We start from the raw sequence: 18,940 nt of genomic DNA on the forward strand, positions 1-18,940 counted from the left end.
AATTGACTTTCGGGGCCCTGTCTACTGGGCGGAGCCCATCCCTAGGGTGGAGCCCGCTCCTGAGCTGGCTGGCACAGGCCTGACCTGGGGCCTGCCGCCTCCCTGAGGTGTGGGCTCACCTGACGTTTTCTGAGCCCCAGTGACTCCAGGGGGCACTTTTTAGTGGAGACCTCCCTGAGGCCCCTGTGATGGCATCTAAAGTATACTTAAAAGATGCAGGCAGTCCCCCTGAAGGGAGCGAGACAGACTTCTTCCACAGGTGACTGCTCTCTGAGAAGCAGCCAGCCCACTAAGGGGAAATTGGTACTTCAAGGCCCTGAAAGTCCATCAAGGACACTGGGCGCTGAGTCACCTCTGGTGCAGCGGCCCTTGGGAAAGAGGAGAAACTCGGGTTTTCTCACCCGTGATCCGGCCAGAAGCCACCCAAGATGCCAGGTGATCCAAGGTCACACCCGCACCCCACAGCCACCCTCTGAATCCGGACCGGTCACCGTGAGGTCTGCTGGCTCGCTTTCTCTCAGCTGCCCTCACGTCCCACCCCCACGGTTGTCTTCCTGACACAGAGTTGGAGCAGGACAGGCCTGAGCCATCCATGCTCCCTGCAGCAGGCACGTCGGCACCTCTCCCTGACCCGCCACAGCCCAGCCCTGTCCTGCAGAGCCTCCCCCAACTGTCCACTTCACACCTTTGCCCGTGCCGCCATTCCTGGACTGCCTTCTCCCCCACCTGCCTCGCTCTTCCTAAACCCTTTCTTTTTTTATTCCCCTTCTCATTTACTGTACATGTGTCTTTCGGCGAGTTAGCATCTCTGCACTTCAGTTTCCTTAAATGTGAGATGGGAGTGCACCACACCCAAGCTCACACTCTGAGCAAATGGTTTGCCTTGCATGCGACATTTAGGAAACTAATTCCCAAGCCTGCTCCCTGCTGGGCATGGGCAGGGGTCCAGAGATAATATTAAATAAGACCAGGGTGCCACATGTCAGAGCTCCCTGCTGTTGCATCCTGACACCTGGGAGTCCTGGGAATGCCTCATTAATGTTCATTGGCTTGTCACATGCATCTGTGACACCCCCCGCCTCTTGGGTGGCACACTATGGCCTGGGGGTTCTCTCTCTCTCCCTCCGGCATTGCTACATGTGGCCTCCAAAGCTGCATTAACCTGCCAGAGCTGCTGTAACAAAGGGCCAGAGACCAGGTAGCGCAAAAAAACAGACTTACTTTCTTACACCTTGGAGGCTGCAAGTCTGAGATCAAGGTGTGGGCAGGTGTGCTTCCCCCAAGGCCGCTCTCCTGGGCTTCCATATGGCCGTCTTCCTGCTGCACTGCAGCTCTGGTGTGTCCTCTTATTAGGACACTAGTCAGATTGAACTAGACCCATCCTAAGGCCTCAGTTTAATAAAATTGCCTCATTACAGATCAGTCTCCAAATAGAGTCACGTTCTCAAGTACTGGGGGGCCAGGGCTTCAGCATGGATTTGGGGGGTGGGGGAGGCAGAGTTTATTAGCAACAGGTGAGCACAGGTCACTGCCAAGGCTACGGGGCACAGCCGCCTGACACTGAGCCTCCCTGTAGGGACTCCCAGCTCAGACTTTGGACAATAGGCCCCACTGTCTCTTCACTGACCACTGCCAGGGTGGGGCCAGCAGGGAGCCCCGAGAAGACCTGGGAAGAAGAGTGTCTGGGAGGATCGTACTTTGCTCACAAACAGGATGTGGGCCCTTCAGAGGGGTGCAATCTCTTGTTTTTGGAGGCTGGGTTTCCTGTCTGCAGCCAGCCAGCCACAGAGGCATGTGCCCTCACCCCAGTAAGGCCTTGCAGAGGCTGGAGAGAAAGAAGCAGCTTCCGTTTGCTAGCTGGAGGAACCAAGACTGGCAACAGCTTGCCAGCGAGCAGCATCCTGAAATGGTCTGGCCTTGCAGAATGGCATCTACCAGAAACAGCCTTCTCTGTGGTTCTAGGAGTTCTTAACCTCCCCCAGCCTGGGAGTGGGGGGTGGGGTGGGGAGGAATCATCAGTTTATAGTTCAAATAAACAAACTTGGGGATCCGTCCTCCAAATAAAAGGCTGTACCACCCCCATAGAAAAGAGGATTTTTGTTTTGCTTTTTAAATAGGGCCTTTGCCTTCCCTAAACCTATAATTATTATGACATGCCCAGTACTTCTGTTTTTGCATCTGGGCAGACTATAAGCAGAACGATAAAATAAGCCTCATCCCAGATGCTGTAGCAGAAGAGGGAAAGCAAAGGAAAAAGAAAATCTAGGAAGGCCCTTTGGAGGAGGTGACATTTAAAGAAGGCTTTGAAGGGTGGGTAGGGCTTTGATGAACTGATAGGGGCCCAGAGGAGAGGGAAAAGCAGAGTTGAAGACCAGCACCAGCAAGTCCCAGAGCCAGGATAGCACTGGGAGACATAGCTGGTGTCCCAGGGGCCAGGCAGTCCTGTAGCTGAGGGTCACAGTTGTGGCAGCACACAGAGCTGCTTTAGCTGACTGCATAAGAGAGTCAGGTTCTGTCCCCATGCTCGGCAACCCTGGACTGGCCACACTTGGTGACTGGCTGCCCCTTTACCTTGCAGGATAGATATCAGATAGCCTCTGTGCCCTTCCCATAACCTTCAGGCCTGGATGCATTTTGGATACCAGCTGGTTCTTTGGTCAGTGCCGTGACACTACCTGTGCTTCTTAATGGGAAAGAAAGCTTGATCAGAGTGAACAAGGAAAAAGTCTCTAGTCCTGGTAGAATCACCTGGGGACCCCTGGCGGCATCCCAGACTAGCTTCATCAGAATCTCCAGGGGCAGCTCTCGGGGATTAGTATTTTTTTTTTTTCTGAGACAGTCGCATTATGTCACCCTCAGTAGAGTGCTTGGCATCACAGCTCACAGCAACCTCAAACTCTTGGGCTTAAGCAATTCTCTTGCCTCAGCCTCCCAAGTAGCTGGGACTAGAGGCACCTGCCACAACACCCAGCTATATTTTTGTTGTAGTTGTTGTTCAGCAGGCCTGGGCCAGGTTCAAACCCGCCAGCCCCGATGTATGTGACCAGCGCCCAACCACTGAGTTATAGGCGCCAAGGCAGGGGGATTTGTAGTTTTAAGAAGGTTCCCAGGTGATTCTAAGGTGCAGCCAAGTTTGAGATCCAGTGGGGAAGTAAGTGTGATGATGTGGGGAGGGTGAGCTAGTGGGCTTAGCAACATTAGTGTCTGGTTCTGTTGATGAACTCAGCAGGAGACGATTCTGTCACGTGTGATGTGCTGCGTCTGGCACGCAATACACACTCAGTGCTCAGCGAACGGTCACTTCCTCTCCCTTCCTCCCTTCTCCTCTGTTGCCTCCTGAGACAGAGGCAAGGTCAGTTGCATAATGCTGGCGGGCTGTTGGCAATGGTCCCTGGATAAATATGTATTCCATGTTTCTCAGGTCCTCACTGTTTATGGGTCATGTTTTATTCATGTACTTCTGATGCAGAACGGGCCTTCTAAGGGGAGAGCTTTCAGCCTGCAGATTCAAGGATGTGGGAATACATTTGTATAAATTGAGGGTACGGAAGGCAAGTGAGAGACAAGAAAAGCAAACCCTGGTGGAAGGTTTCACGGGAGGTGCAGGGCAAGGCGTCCACCAGCCTGGACCAGCTCTCATTTCTTGGCCGGTGCTGCCCTCTAGTGGCGAAGAGCCACGGCCAACCTGCGTTCCTCCTCACTTTCCACCAGAGGGACCATCTAGGGTTGAAATTACCTTGAGGCCAACTAAAGAAAGAGACACAGTCCTTAGGGAAGACCACCCCTGCAGGCCTCCATTCCCTCGTTCCTGAGACCCAGGATAATTCTAGAAAGCATCCATTACATTGTAGACATTGGAAGCACGTGTTACATATCCTGGCCGTTCTGCATGGTAGCTATTCTGATTCCTAGACTCAGAGCTGGGAAGGGAATCGTGCAGAAATTGGGAAGTGTAACCAGGACCCCACTCTGGTTGGAGTCAGGTCTGGCTGATCCCAAAGTCTTCATCGCTGTGTCGTAACATCTGTTTTTCTAAGAACTAGGTCCTGAGGCCTTTTCAACTCCACTTCTGCTGTGGACAAGCTATGTGGCCTTGGGGCAACTGACTGACCTCCCTGAGCCTTTATTGTTCCATCTACAAAAGGATATCATAATACTTACCTTATTAAGGAGTCACAAGAACTATTGTTTGACCTCAGATATATCAGAAGGGAAAGAGAAAGACCTGAAGTAAATGATTGCTTCAGGATGGTGGATAATAGTGTTTCCCCCTTTCTGAATACATGACCTTTACAATCAGACAAAACCAAAGGATTAACTAGATCACTGTCTTTCTAAAGAGGTGGCTGCCACCTTTAAAGGACCCTGTGATGACACTGGGCCCATCAGGACAATCTGGTATAATTGTTTTAACGTCAGCTGATCAGCGACCTTAATTCCATCTACAACCTGAATTCCCCTGTGTGCCTGGGCACACAGTTTGAGACCTGCAGACTTACATGAATGTGATTTACAGAAGGCTTGGGCACAGGCAAGGATGCCAGGGCTAGATCACCACAGAGGTCATCCCATTCCCACACACGGCCCCTGCCCCCTTTGTCCACTCATCTTGTCCCTAGGAAGCCAGGTTAGTGTCCCACAGACAGTGTGCTTGGCCTGGGAAAGCCTGGGAAACCGTTTTCCTGGACCCTGGACTGCAGTGGCTTCCCAGTAAGAATCTTCTAACAGGCCTGGCCCCACTCCTTCTGAAGGTGGCACTAGGAAACTAGGTAAGGAGGGTGACGTGAGCTTTGAAAAGAGAAAGACTAGGGCCCCAGGTGCATGTGGGCTTTCAGGTGCGGGAGAGACGTGGCCGTTCCCTACTTTACCTTTCCTGACTCTTTCTGTGTGCCAGGTGCTGTTCTAAGAGGTTTGCAAACACAGGGTCATTAAATCCTCACCACACCCCTGTGCATTGTCTGTTATTACCTCCATATAACAGATGGAGGAAACTGAGGCACAAGGAGATAAAATGTACCTTATCCACAGTTCACAGACCGGGGAAGAATAGAGCTGAGATTGGAACACAGGTGTCCTGCTCTCGCCTGGGCTTTCCCCTTAGGACCTGAGAGAAATCTGGCTTGGGATTCACCCCCACCCCCCGCACCGCGCCTCCCCACTAAACTCTATCTCCTACAGCATGGGAGCACGGCGGGGCACCTCAGTGTCTCTGCTCCCTGTCCCGGGCTCTGTTCTCTCTTCTCTTCGCCCCTCCCCACCCTCATCCTTGACTCTGCAGAAGACAGGACACAGCACTGTGCCACTCGAGAACATTCTCTCCCTCACCTGGAGGCGCCAGCCCTTCCCTCTGCACACCCTGGATTTCAGAGCCTACTAATCCGTTTCTCTTCCATTTGGGCAGGACATTTGAGGTGGTTTTTGCTAAACAAGAACAGAATCACAGCCTGGTAGAGAGAATGAATTAAAGGGACAGACAGGGAAGCAAAGTCAGAAGTAACCTTTGTGTGAGCTCACAGTCTGCTCACATGACCTCAGGGGACAGCTTACCCCGAAGACCCAGAGCTGTGCCCTCTGAAGCCACTTCATTTGAGTTATTGTCCTGAGATATTTGAGGTAAAAGGGGGTGCTTCTGGTTGCACAAAGGTCCCTCCCACATCCTCGTGACTGCTCCGTCCTTGGAACTTGCTGCTGCAGGGTTGCCTGGACAGCTCTCTGAGGTGCAGTGACTTAGAGAATGCCGCTAGAGATTGCAGCCAGGGGGGAAATGCCCTTCACTGAAAAATATGTGTGCCTCGCGCCTTTGGTTTTCAGAATTGAGTCCCGTCAGGTGTCCTCTGAGGTCGGAGGGGAATTCCATCCTACTAACCCCACAACCTAGACACAGCGTGAACCCACATGCTTCCTTAGAGGACATGGCATGGGAGACGCTCTTGGCTGGGTGAAGAGGCTGCCTTGGTGCATGGTGACACCACCCCGTGCCACTGTTGTCTCCTGTTTGAGCCACCAGCCAAGCTCACTGACCAGTCTGGGCCCTCTGGGGGTCCTGTGGACAGCCGAGGTCAGCAGCTTGGGGGACGCCCATACTTCTCCGCTTGAGGGCAAGAGGCCAGGGCCTGGGCCCCCGAGCTGTCCCGTGGAGTCCAGCCAGTTCTCACTCTCATCCCACCATCCTCACCAGTGTAGGGAACAGCACAATCTCAGCACAAGCTCTTTAGCTCATTGGTGCTCTCTTTTTCCCCCCAGTGATTAAGTATTAATGGTAATTTTCATCATTCAGTCCGTAGGGCACAGCTCAATGGTGATTATGCGGTTTGGAGGATTTATTTAATTTTAATGAAAGGAAGTCATATTATTATTCAGGGGGAAGGGCCGCCTAGGGGCAGAGCTGACGGCAGCGGTGAGTCAGGAGAGTATGTCCTGTCCCCTCCGCAGGACAGTTGTGTTCCTGTGCCCTGTCTCTCTCTTTTGGGAGGTGTGACCAGTTAGTTTGTTTGCTGAGCTGTATTGATGGCTCCCTGGCAGACTATGGCCTGGATGGGAGGGCAGGGTTCACCCTTTGCCCTGTGGCAGAAAGCTCTTGAGCCTGGGTGGGCTGGTGCTGCTTCTGCCTGGACAGCTGCTTTGTCCCCTCCCTCCACATCTCTTCCAATTGCTGTTTCCTCCACCCACAGGAAGCGGCCAAGGCCAGTTCTACTCCCTAACTCTGCTGGGGACAGCCCCCCCAAATACTTCTACCTACCTAAAAGATCCCCGTGTTCCTGACTTGCCCAGTAACCCCTCCCAGTTTCCCCAGTTATCCCAATCTGTTACCACAAACTAGAGAGAATGTGCTAATGATGTGGGTGTTGCTGCTCTCCAAAGTGACACGTTTTCATTTTTAAAAATTCCTCTTATTAACGGGAGGAAGATCCGAGGGTCTCTGGCTGGTTATGGAGAGACTATGTGGAAATAGTTGAACTTCAGGTTTCAAATCACGGAGAAGGATTATGCTGAGGATGGATTCAGCCCTTTTCCTAGAATATAAATTATCTTTTTTCATTCTTTTCTGCATCAAACACTTTTATAAGCCTCCTTTCAAGGGATTGCTCTGGGGTTCTGGGTTCCTGGCTATAAATTGGGAAGACATGGCTTCCTTTGTCTGGTACTTAAAAACCATTTGACTTCCTGTCTGCAGTTTAAGTTGTTTTTCTTCTGCTCCAAATTAACGAGTTCTATGAAGGCCAGGATTTTTGACCATTTGTTTGGATCGATGCTGAATCCTTAACCTGAAGAATAGTGCTTGGCACATGGAGGAGTTCAGTAAACGTTGGCTGAATGGGTGACTATTTGATTGGTTTCATGAGATTGTCACTGCGAGGTTCAGGCTGAGCTGGTCTGGTCTATCTCTGCAAACAGACCAGGCTAGCACAGTTACCGCCACTAAAGCTGACCCTGTTCTTCAGGTGCCTGTGTGGACCTATTAGCACGCACCCATCAAGCTATCTATTTGGTTGGGATTACCTGGGTATTGGTTTTCTTTATGAGATGGCCAGCTTCAAAGAGACAAGGCTACTTCTGTATCCCAAGGGTTAAGGGCACTATCAGTGCTCAGGAAATGTCTTCCAAAATGAAATTTAATTAAATAGATAAAAAATGTGGGTTTTAGTTTGGGCTCTGTGCTTTTCCCAGAATGACCTAAAAAGTCTGTGCAAAATGCAAAATTCTAAGTACTATATCCATCAGCTACTTAAGGCATCAGCTAGGACCTGTCATCTAATCAAATCCTACAGAAAAGCTTAAGTCCCGAACACCTGGGATAGCAACAATAACACACCAGCGTAATGACGTAATGACAAAATACTAGGGTAAAAGGGCAAAAATCCAAATTAATAAATACCTAATTAAATGTTCTCAAAGCATACCATTGTGTGAACTTTGTTATTTGCAAAATGTGGGGGCTCATAAATATTTCATTACACTTGAAAAAAAAATTGTGGCTTAGATTCCTCTCACTGCACAAGAATTCCTGAGTTTGCACAATGACTGCTGAGGAATCTTAACCAGCCATAGATCAAATGAGTTACATAAAGCCAAAGAAATACAAAAGCAAAATTATAAAAATCCTTTCCAAACTTTTGAGGGTAGAAAAAATATTTACTGATAGATGGTGGATGGATCATGGGGGATAGTCCTCTAAAATGGGCAAATGTCCTAAGATCCACAAATATTCCAGAGCAATCTACCAAAATACTGAAGCATTCCACCGACCATACTATGCAGTGTTTCAGTACTGTTCCCGAAAATTAGAAATACTAAGTTTCCTCTTTAGGATTTTTAGATTAATTCCTGTAATGTCATTTTGTATAATCAGATATCTCATCTGATCAACGTAAAATAATCTTCTTACCCTTTGCTGATTTTGCTCGTTGAATGGCCTCTGTTTTATAATCTAATCTTTCATCTTCTTTCAGGAATCCTATTCACGATGCTGGTATTTGGACCAGCCTGTGGGTTTATCCTGGGCTCTTTCTGTACCAAAATCTACGTGGATGCAGTCTTCATTGACACAAGTAAGGAACATATCTCAATTTATAATTGTTGTCTGGAAGCATTTCCTCCCTCATAAAGAGGCTCGAGCCTGTGGGTTCTAAAATCTTATTAGTAAGAGTGAGCCTTCACGCACCTGCCTCCATAGCTGGTGCTTCTCTGAGATCCCATGAAAAGGGCAGGCGGGCTGGTTCATTCAGAGTCAAGTCTCAGCTCTGCCAGCTTCTACCTAGGGGCCAAATAATCTCCAGTAGTTGGTTTTACTCCTTAAATCTTTATTTTCCTCATCTATAAATTCAGGATAACTCCTTAAATCTTTATTTTCCTCATCTATAAATTCAGGATAATACAGTAATTATGTCTTCTTCAAAGGGCTGTTTTAAGAATTTAATGGTCATGTATATGTAGAAATACCCTCTGGCACTTACTCAATGAGTGGTGACCCCTTCATCTATAGGAGACCCTATTTTCTAAACCGAAATTTGAAACACTTACTCTGGAAGAGCAAAGGTTCAGGTGAGGTCAATAAGACAGAATGTTTGCAATCCTTGTATGAGACCCTGTTGTGGTGGCCTTTGTGAGGAAACATCCACATTTAAAACCGTTGTATACAAAACTTGTGTTTTTAGTAGGAAAAGAAAGTGTATTTGTCAGAATGCTCTGGCGGCCCCCCAGTGCATGATTCTGAGATTGAACAGTGTGTCAGAAAGGATAGGCTAGGTTACACTGTGGTGACTAACAGTCCCCACAGCTAAGTGATTTTATACAACCAAAGCTTATTGCTCTATCATACCACATGTCCAGTGTGGGTTGTGGGGTACGGAGAGGACTTGGCTCATTGTGGTCACCTGGGGGCCTAGCCTCACAGAAGTTCCATCTAACTCTAATCTAATAATCAAAGTTAACATCACCAATAATGGAACACATCAAAATCATGTACCACCTCAATGCAGTGAGGAGCCCAGAGAATCACTGTGAGATTACTGTTAAAGTAACACTGCAGTTCGCACAGTTGCGAAGCCAGGAAACCAGACTGTGGCGAGTTCTACACTGGCCCATGAAGCTTCTGCTCAGAAGAGACACACATTGTTTCCTCTTGCATTTCATCAGGCAAAGCAAGTCACTTTGCATATTAATTTTCTATTGCTGTATAACATCAGTCCAAACCTAAGGACCTAAAAGAACAGATATTTATTATCCAACATTTTTTCCTAAGGGTCTGGAGTATAGGAGAAGCTTTACTGAGTGGTCCTGGGTGGGGGTCTCACATCAGGCAGCAGTCACGGTGCTGCAAGACGTGGGCCTGGTTTGAGGTCATGTCAAGGCTTCCATGAGCCTTTCTACAGGACACCCCTGGAGAAGGTGAGAGACGGCACCTGAGATAGGAGCTGCAATCTTTTTATAACCTAATCTCAGAAGTGACATCTCTTTACTTCTGCATTCTGTTTGTTAGAAGCTAGTCACTTGTGCAAATCCTCTCCTAAGGAGAAGGAATTATTATATAAGCATGTAAATAGTGCAGTGGGAATCTTTGAAGACCCTCTGAGACGCTGCCTACCATTTGTGGTCTCAACCCTATCCCATCCCAGAAAACGAACACTATTATTTCCATATAGTTTCATGGATATCGAAGCCAGGTTTCCTTTCCCTCGGAAAACAGAAGGTAAGAAGCCATTTCTGCTTTTTTTCTCCTCATCACACCGATTTATTCTCAGGATCAATAAGAACTCTCAGTCCCCAGGTTCTCAATCCATCATCTCTTGACAGTGCTAAATTAACTAATTCACCCCAAAGAAATAATGTGGTTTTAAATCCAATCAAGTCGCTTTGTGATTCACTCCATTAATCCCACTGATATATTTACTTGTAACTAATGATGTTACGAATTTCCAAGTGGAACAAAAATCAGATGCAGCCATATTTATTTATTCTTTTGAAGTGCTGGGTCTGTTCGGGAGGTAATTGAAAGCAGCTGCTTTCCAGCAGTTGGCTGTCCCTTTAACCCCTGTTCCTCGCAAGAGAGGTGATGGGTAGGCTGGGAAGAGAAATAACCCACAAAACAAGTTGGCTGCATCTTGGTCATATGGACCAAAGTCCAGCTTCCACCACACCAAGGCAGCAAAAGAGCCACCAGAAGGGAGAATTCCTGTTGTAGTGGGCAGCTACCTTGAAGAGTAGCAAAGTGGCTGGGCAGTGTATTTTATCCTCAGAGTATCAGTGGTGGCCTTGAACCAAGGCCTAGGAAGAACCAGAATCTCTAAGCCAGAAAGAAGCTCAGACATTCTCTTCCAACTCTTTTGCTTTACAAAGGAGAAAACGGTGGGCGGTGCCTGTGGCTCAAAGGAGTGGGGCGCCAGCCCCATATGCCAGAAGTGGCAGGTTCAAACCCAGCCCTGGCCAGAAATTGCAAAAAGAAAAAAAAGGAGAAAAGGGTGTCAGAGAGGGGAAGCAGTGTACCCAATCCCCAATCCAAGGGGCGTACCTGTATCTAGGTAAAACCTGCATCTCCTGAACCAGCATGCAGGTATTTCCACTTAAAATTCTTCCCTCTAGACTCCTACTGAGAACAAAATAGCATCTTTTGTGGGTACCTGGAATGACCCAAGGGATCAGCAGGTGGCTGACTGGAGAAGACTCAGTCTTACCGCTCAACTTGTCCTCAGTTTGCTGAGACTGTTCCTTCTGTCTAGAATGCTGTTCCCATCTCTGTTCAACATCTTTTTTCGCCCTTCAAAGCCCAGTGTGATGCAAAACCATCCCTGGGTCCAGGTTTATTGGCGACCTGCTGCCTCCATGTGTGTAAGACAGGCGATTTTCCATTCTGATGGCAGCCTTCTCCACTGACAGGTGGACAGCAGATATCCCGGGAGCCACTTCTAAGGAACGGAAGGACGCATTGCCAGTCACAGTCCCTGCATCCTTCCTGAAGGCACCGTGAGGGCTGGATGGATGGCTTTTTACCAGTAGAGGGCGGAAGAATATCATTTATTCAACTAGGGAGTCTGCCACAGAATTCTATAGTTTTCAGCAATTTTTATTGTTCCTAATCTTATGGCTGAATCTTGTCAGCTGGGAGTGGATTTGGGCTGTATTTGAGCAAGGGGGTTCTCAGTTCTTTAAGACTGTTCCGTCCTTTCCTCCTTTACCTGAAACAGAGCACTTCGTTAGGGCTGTCTGAAGAAAGAGAACATTGCCTTAGGTGTGAATGTACAGGGGCCACACACATAGCCACTGTTCCTGAAATCTCAGCTGAGATCAGGGGTCCAGGAAAAGCAACAGTTTGGAATTTGTGGCCATGAGGCAGGTCGACTGAGGGCCCTTATTGTGGGACGTATGGAGGAGAGCACCTGACGTCCCCCAGGTTCCCTGGCAGAGCTGAGGGGGCAGCCTTGAATGGGAGAGTCCTCAAGGACCTGGCTGAAGCCTGTGAGCTGATCAGCTGGGGGTGTGGGGAGGGCTGGTTCTGGGAACGGCTGGCTGTTGGGGAGAGACTCCAGGGTACCTGGCCTGGCCAGCTCCACTGGCTATGCTTAGACACAGGGATTCTGCAGCCACTGCCATTTGTCTGTGTTTGTCCCCGTGTGGCCCCTGTGCCCTTCATCTTAGGGAGAATAGATTTCTTTCCTGCGAGCTGGAAGAGGACATGATGGTGTCTGCAGAATTTCTTTTTTAGAATATCTTTGTTAAACTGAAATCCAGATAAGAACAGGACCTTGAATAAAAGGAGGGCTTGTTGGCAGAGCGTCCCCCTAATCATGGAATCAACTGTCCTTAACAGTGTGGGTTTATCAGAAGATGATTAGTAAAACAATAGCCAGGAGCAGATTACTTGTTAAAGCTGGGCAGAGATTGGCTCCCTGGAAGCTCAGAACGTTCCCAGGATGTGTAGATCCTAATGGTTAGAAGAGGTACATTGCACAATGGTTAAGAGTTCAAGCACTGGCCGGGTGCAGTGGCTCATGCCTGTGATCCTAACACTCTGGGAGGCCAAGGTGGGACGATACTTGAGCTTGGCCTGAGCAAGAGTGAAACCCCTTCTCTACTAAAAATAGAAAAATTAGCCAGGCATTGTGGTGGGCGCCTGTAGTCCCCAGCTACTCAAGAGGCTGAAGCAGGACTTTTTTTTTTTTCTTGCAGTTTTGGCCAGGGCCGGGCTTGAACCCGTCATCCTTGGTATATGGGGCCAATGCCCTACTCCTTGAGCCACAGTCGCTGCCCGAAGCAGGACTTCTTAAGCCTAGGAGTTTGAGGTTTCTGTGAGCTAGGCCGTGCCATGGCACTTTAGCCTGAGCAACAGAGTGAGGCTTTTGTTTTATTTTGTATTGTTTTTTTGAGACAGCATTTGAGCATTGAAATGAGATCTGTATTTGAATTCTGACTACACCCCTTACACGTTCTATGATCCTGAGCATGAGCTAATCTTACAGATCATCTAGCACAGTGCCTGGTGTGTAGTCAGTGCCCAGTAAACGTGAGGTATAATAGTGAACCTGAGAGGTTAGCAGTTTCCACAGCTAGCAAGGGATGGAGCAAGGATTCATCCTCAGGCCCTCAAAATCCCCCTCTTAACAGAGCAGCTTGCATCCCTGAAACCTCTCCAAGAATTCAGCCAGAAGGCTGCCCCTTCCACAGAGGCAGCTGAGATGACCTGACCTCAGCAGCACATCCAGGCAGACTCGTCCTGAGGTGCACACCAGCCGGCCTTGCAGACGGCTGCACGGCGATTGCAGCTGGAACAAGATACGGCCATCTGTTTGCTTCACAAAAAAGGTCGACAAGCCAAGAGCCTCCTGCTCTGTGGTCCTGAGGGCTGGCTGCTATTGCTAGATGCCTTCATTTCAGGTTAATTAGTCCAACGGCTGGGATGCCGAGTGTTCTGAGGCCGTCCTTCTCCCTCAAGCCCTCCCTAATCTCTAGTTTCTAACTAGGTTTGTAACTGAATAATACTCTTGGAATTCTTGAGTCCCATAGCAAAAGTTTGATAAAACAGGTTAAACTGGTAAATGAACTTTTAAAACATAGATACATATATATATATATATATATATATATATATATATATATATATATATATATATATATATATATATATATATATCTCCATAGAGTCATGGTAGTTCATACACATCTGTAGGGCCCAGGAGGAAGAAGTCAATGTCTCAAATTTGCTTTGACCTGCTCTTCTTACGGTCTCAGGTAGCTTCAAGGCGGGGCTGGGGATGGGTAGATTAAACTGGCTAATCCTGTTCCCAGTGATCTTGGAAATGGGTGGAAATCTCAACAAGCCCCATATGTTCCTTTGACCGGCAGCAGAGAACAAACAGCTGGCAGCAGCTCGCACAATTTACCCAACAAGAACAACCCAAAGTCAGATGCCAAAGTGGAAGTGTTAGAACAATGGATCTCGTAGAGGAGAAAACCCTTCTGTGCCTGTTGATACCCAGGCAGAGGTGGCTCACAGTGTTCCTGCCCAGCCTCGAGACAGGCAGACGTTTCCGTGATGGTGCATCCAGTGTGTATGACTCTCCTTTCTCTCTTCAGCTCTCATGATTCCCCCACTCCTCTCACCGACTCCCCCAAAATTAAACAGCATCTTTGCTCAGTGCCTGGGATGACTGTAGGTAGACAAGTGGCCACAGGGAACTTAGTCTGTCTACTTAGAGTGCCCTGAGCATGTCACACCTTTGCTGAGGCTGCCCCCTCATCCTGGGTTGCTGTTTCCACACCATTCTTTTCAACTTATTTCTTCATCATGTGTCTGGTTTCACTGGAATTTAATGCATCTACCCTGTTTCCCCAAAAATAAGACCTACTTACAGGAAAGATAAGACATCCCCTGAAAATAAGACCTAGAGGGTCTTTGGGAGCGCACCTTAAAATAAGACACTGTCTTATTTTCGGGGAAACAGGGTAAGTAAGTGAGACAAGTGGTGCTTTTCAATTTTGAAAGCAGTCTTCACCCAAAGTCTGAAATGGCAATAATTTTTTAAAGTCAACATACTGATTAGGACCAGAGAGAGAAGTTTTCAAGCCTTTCCCCCTACCCGTACCTGACACAATACTTTTGCTATGCCAAGCCTGCCCAGGACCGCTGCTCTTACAGATTTTTATTTCCTAAGCCTATTGCACTAGTCAGGGTAGGCTAGGTGATGCTGCAGTAACAAACAGCCCCCAAATCTCAGTGACGTACAATACTAAAGATTTCTTTTTTGTTCAGATTCGGTTCAAGTCAGTAGGGGACATGTTGTTCATTGTAGCCCGTCAGGTACCATCTTAGGAGGAAATATGTTCATGGACTAGCCCGAACATATTTCCATATGGAGTGACACGTGTCTCCTCTGCCCCCATTTTACTCTGGGGCACGTAGCCACTCCTGACTTGAATGTGAGAGGCGGACCCCTTCTTGTCCTCAGAAGAGGAAGTTCACAGGTAGATGATACCAAGCCATTCTCTGCTGGCCCGTAGAGAACCCAGTAGTCCTAAACAAATATCTCTGCAGCATAGATGGTTGCCAGACAAGTGGAGGAAGAGTTCTCACTGCAACTAGCCACACTGCCTCAGAAAAATAGTATTTGTTACAGAGATTGAGAAAAGTACCTCAGAAAAGACATGTGTCAGACTAGGTTCCAGCGTTAACCAGTCGTCTTCCCAAGATCATGCTGAAATTTCACTCTGCTCACCGACACCAAGGGCGTCACACACCATGGCTGAGTGGCTTCTCCTCAGTACATGATTCTCTCCCTGCCACGGTGCTCTGGATAATTGAAATGGAGGGAAAAAAATCAATACTTCCCCAAATGGTCATGATGATTTTCTTGGATCTACAAAAGACTGCTCTCTGCCCACCTTCATGCAGGCCCCTTCTCTTCCCTGCCCGGATGGAAGGCCAAGCAAACTTTGGTTCTGATGTGGCTGTGACGGTGCTGTTCTCCCTGGCTCTCAAACTGGGAGGGAAATACCAGCTTTCTATGCACACATGCACACCTGCAGGGAGCAAGCAGACACGTTCACACAAGCAGCCTCCTCCCCACCCCATCCCTGGCCCTGGGATGTTTTCTGACACATCAAAGTTGTTAACTTCCTAACTAAAATACAACTTTCTGCATGGTGCTAATTTTGTTCCCCCCAAACAACTGCTAGGATTTCTCTCTTTACCTGCACACATCTGCCAGGTTTTCAATTCCCTCTTTATGGAGCCCACAGACAATGGAGGGAAATTCTTCAGCTCCCTTTTGCTGTCTTGTTTTCATTCATTGCCTGGCAGCAGGTGTTTCCTCAGTAAGTGACTAGTGAAAAACATTCCTGTTCAGCTCCCCAGCCAATGTTACATCCTTTTCTTTTCCCTCATTTGCATAAAGATGCTTTCAAGATCACCTTGGGTTTTCCCATGCCATATCCTTTAAAAAAAAAAAAAATTATTAAAACTCCCCTTCCTATACAAATATATTTAAAAGTAAAAATGTGCACTTCCCATGTGTCAGTTGGTTCTTGCTTATCGCCTCTAATCCTTACGACTGTCCTGGGTGGATGTCATCTTTATTTTGTAAATGATTGCAGCTTGGCTCAGGGAGGGTAAGGAACTTACCCAGTTACGTGCTAGTAAGTGGCAGAGCTGGGATTCAAGCCCTCACAGCGCACACTCTCCCCTCTTCAGCATGCAGCTATGCAGAAGAGTCTGGTCTGCTGTAGTGCAGTGGTTATGGAGACACCAGTATTTCAAAGGCCACTTGCCAGCTACTGGAAGATCCTGTGGTCTTAGACCCATTGCACAAAGCGCAGGAATTAGTCATTTACTGAGGGCCTATGACAGAGTGGTAAAGAGTGTGGGCCTTGGCATGTGAGTGAATGCCTGTGTTTCGGTCTTTAACTCAGTGAATCTGGGCAAGGCATCTGACCTTCCTGAGCCTCAGTTTATCTATCTATATAGAATAGGGACAATAAAAGCTCCACCTTGTAGGGTGGTGGGGGACGTTAAGATGTATTCTGTGTAATGCCTGGTGCAGAGGAAGCCCTCCGTAAACGATGCCTGCGTCATCATTCATGTTAGCTGAAGAGACATCAGGGAGAGCACGTTACAAATGGTGAAGTGCTCGTTTGGTGTCTGCAGTCATTACTCTTCCCAGAGTTGTCCATCCATCTGGACCAGGCCTGCGGCCCTGTTGGTCTTAGCTCATACACCAGATCTCCAAGCATCTCCCTCAGTGCTCCAGGGCTATGCTTTATCATCAAGGAGACATTTCTAAGCAGCTTGTCTGGGAGCGCTGCTATGCAAGGCGCTGGTTAAAGAAACAGTAAAAACCCTACCAACAGGGTAAGCTGTGGTTCCTGTTCTCACGACTTCAGCTGGCAGAATCAAAGGAACAACAGTGCAAGGCAGTGGAGCACATGCACGGTGCCTTTGAGCAAACGAGCTGGTTACAAAGCTTTCGAATAGAGGGCTGGTGCCAGAACACAGTTGACCAACAAGGTTTGAATTAACACCTCTGCTGGCAGCTTGAAACCATAAATAACAAGCCTCCGTTGACTCAGTGCTCAAGGATTTGCCAGGCACTGTACTGAGCACTTTGCCATTTGGTCTTCCCAGAGAGTCTATAAGGTAAGTACGGCAGTCATCATCGGTGTTGGGCAGAAGAGTAAACTGAGGCACAGAGAGTTCAAACCAGTAGCCTGAGGTCATACAGAGGTTAAGGGGGAGGATCTCAACCCCAGCAGCCTGGCTGCCAGGACAATGCTCTTACCCCCATTCTGTGCCTCCACTTGGAAGCTGTAAAGCTAATTTAAGACCGAGAAAGAGGTGCTGAATCTCATTAGCTGTTTGGAGGAGACCTAGAGTAAGTAGAAAATCTACCTTTGAACAACAAATGTCTCTTTGTGTTTTGTGAACACACCTTGGCAGCTCTGCCAAGTCAATCAATTCCAGCCTAAATTCAGAGACTGTCTGGCTTCTCACTGTTTTTGTTTAGACTGATATAAATACAGGGTAGACAAGAAAATGAAGGAGGGAATGGGATCAGTCTTAAGCTTTGAGAGAGACAGAAGCGCTGTTGTAGAGCAGCAGGCTTCGCGGCCCCGCAGCCGATCTTCCCCTCCCAAGGCTGTCTGTAGAGAGGCTGGCTTCTCGGTGCACTTGACTTACGTCCTTGGCGGCGTCCCTGGCTCCCAGCGGCAGCTTCTCCCACTGAGCTGTGCTCTTTCATTTGCAGGTAACCTGGACATCACCCCGGATGACCCCCGCTGGATCGGAGCCTGGTGGGGCGGCTTTCTGCTCTGCGGTGCCTTACTCTTCTTCTCTTCCCTCTTGATGTTCGGGTTTCCACAGTCCCTGCCCCCGCACTCAGACCCCGCCGTGGAGAGCGAGCAGGCCATGCTCCCCGAAAGAGAATACGAGAGGGCCAAGCCCAGCAACGGAGTCCTGAGGCACCCCCTGGAGCCAGACAGCAGTGCCTCCTGCTTCCAGCAGCTGAGAGGTATGGGCGAGATCATCGCTGTGGGCAGAATAGTGGGGGGCTGGGATGGGAACGGCAAGGGCAGGGGTGGCCCTCAGGACCAGGCTCTAGAGGGCTTGAGCTGAGGCAAGATGATATTTATTTTGCATAATTTGCCACCACCAGGCAGGTACTTGACTTATTCCTGACATGGAAATGACTTGCCAAATACAAACCAAAGTAAAGCAGCTGCCATTTATTGAAGGGACCCCAATAGGACTTCACATATAACAAACAGAAGTGTCTGTAGAGGGGAAGGATGTGAAGGAAGGGAGGGACGAAGCTGAATCTGTGGAACTCTTTTGAACTCTTTCAGGCCACTTATGAGCACCTCGAAGGAATAAAGGACCTTTGAAGTTGGCAAAGGCATGCTTTAAAAAGCCACCTCCAAAATGCATTTCTTTAGATTGCTGTGTCCTTCCGTCGCCTCCACTAAAGATGAGAGATGTGTTCCTCCCGAAAGAAATATTAACCCAGTCTTAATAACAGTCACACAGTCACACTTTAGAAGGCAGCAAAGCTCTTGCTATCATTTTTAAAGGGGGGTGGGAGGGATGCAGCTTTTCTGACAAAATGGTGAGGCGCAATAATGCTGCAGAATGAAAATGAGGGGCCCACCCCTGCTTGCTTCTGTATTTTCCTTAAAGGTGAGGAAAATGATAGGGACGCTGAACATAGGCCGGCAGCTTCTGAGGTGGCTCGGCGTCTGTCGGGTGAGCTACATGTGGTTGTCCTTAAAGCACACAACTCTGGTCCCCTGAAATAACTGCCTGGATTTTGGAAATGAGCAGGCTGTGATATATGCAGACAGGAGCAAGGTTGAGGGATGGGAAAAGGTAGACAGTCACCTCTTACCAGGAATTGAACGCTCAGCCGGGCCAGCCTTCAGCAGCAGTAGACACAGCCTTCCAGAGCCCAGTGTAGACATC

At 48.4% G+C, this 18,940-nt stretch overlaps 1 protein-coding gene across 2 annotated transcripts in view; it reads left to right on the forward strand.

Annotated features, from left to right (window-relative positions):
* Positions 1 to 18,940, forward strand: part of SLCO3A1 (solute carrier organic anion transporter family member 3A1) — a 273,335-nt gene that overhangs the window by 185,382 nt on the left and 69,013 nt on the right. For both annotated transcript variants that reach the window (XM_053581751.1, XM_053581752.1), the window contains exons 3-4: positions 8,451 to 8,549; positions 17,730 to 17,993. In XM_053581751.1, coding sequence (XP_053437726.1) covers positions 8,451 to 8,549; positions 17,730 to 17,993 — 363 coding nt within the window. The remainder of the gene's footprint in view (positions 1 to 8,450; positions 8,550 to 17,729; positions 17,994 to 18,940) is intronic.

This window comes from Nycticebus coucang, chromosome 2 (genome assembly GCF_027406575.1).
Source record: "Nycticebus coucang isolate mNycCou1 chromosome 2, mNycCou1.pri, whole genome shotgun sequence".
In the NCBI taxonomy this organism is placed as follows: Eukaryota; Metazoa; Chordata; class Mammalia; order Primates; family Lorisidae; genus Nycticebus; species Nycticebus coucang.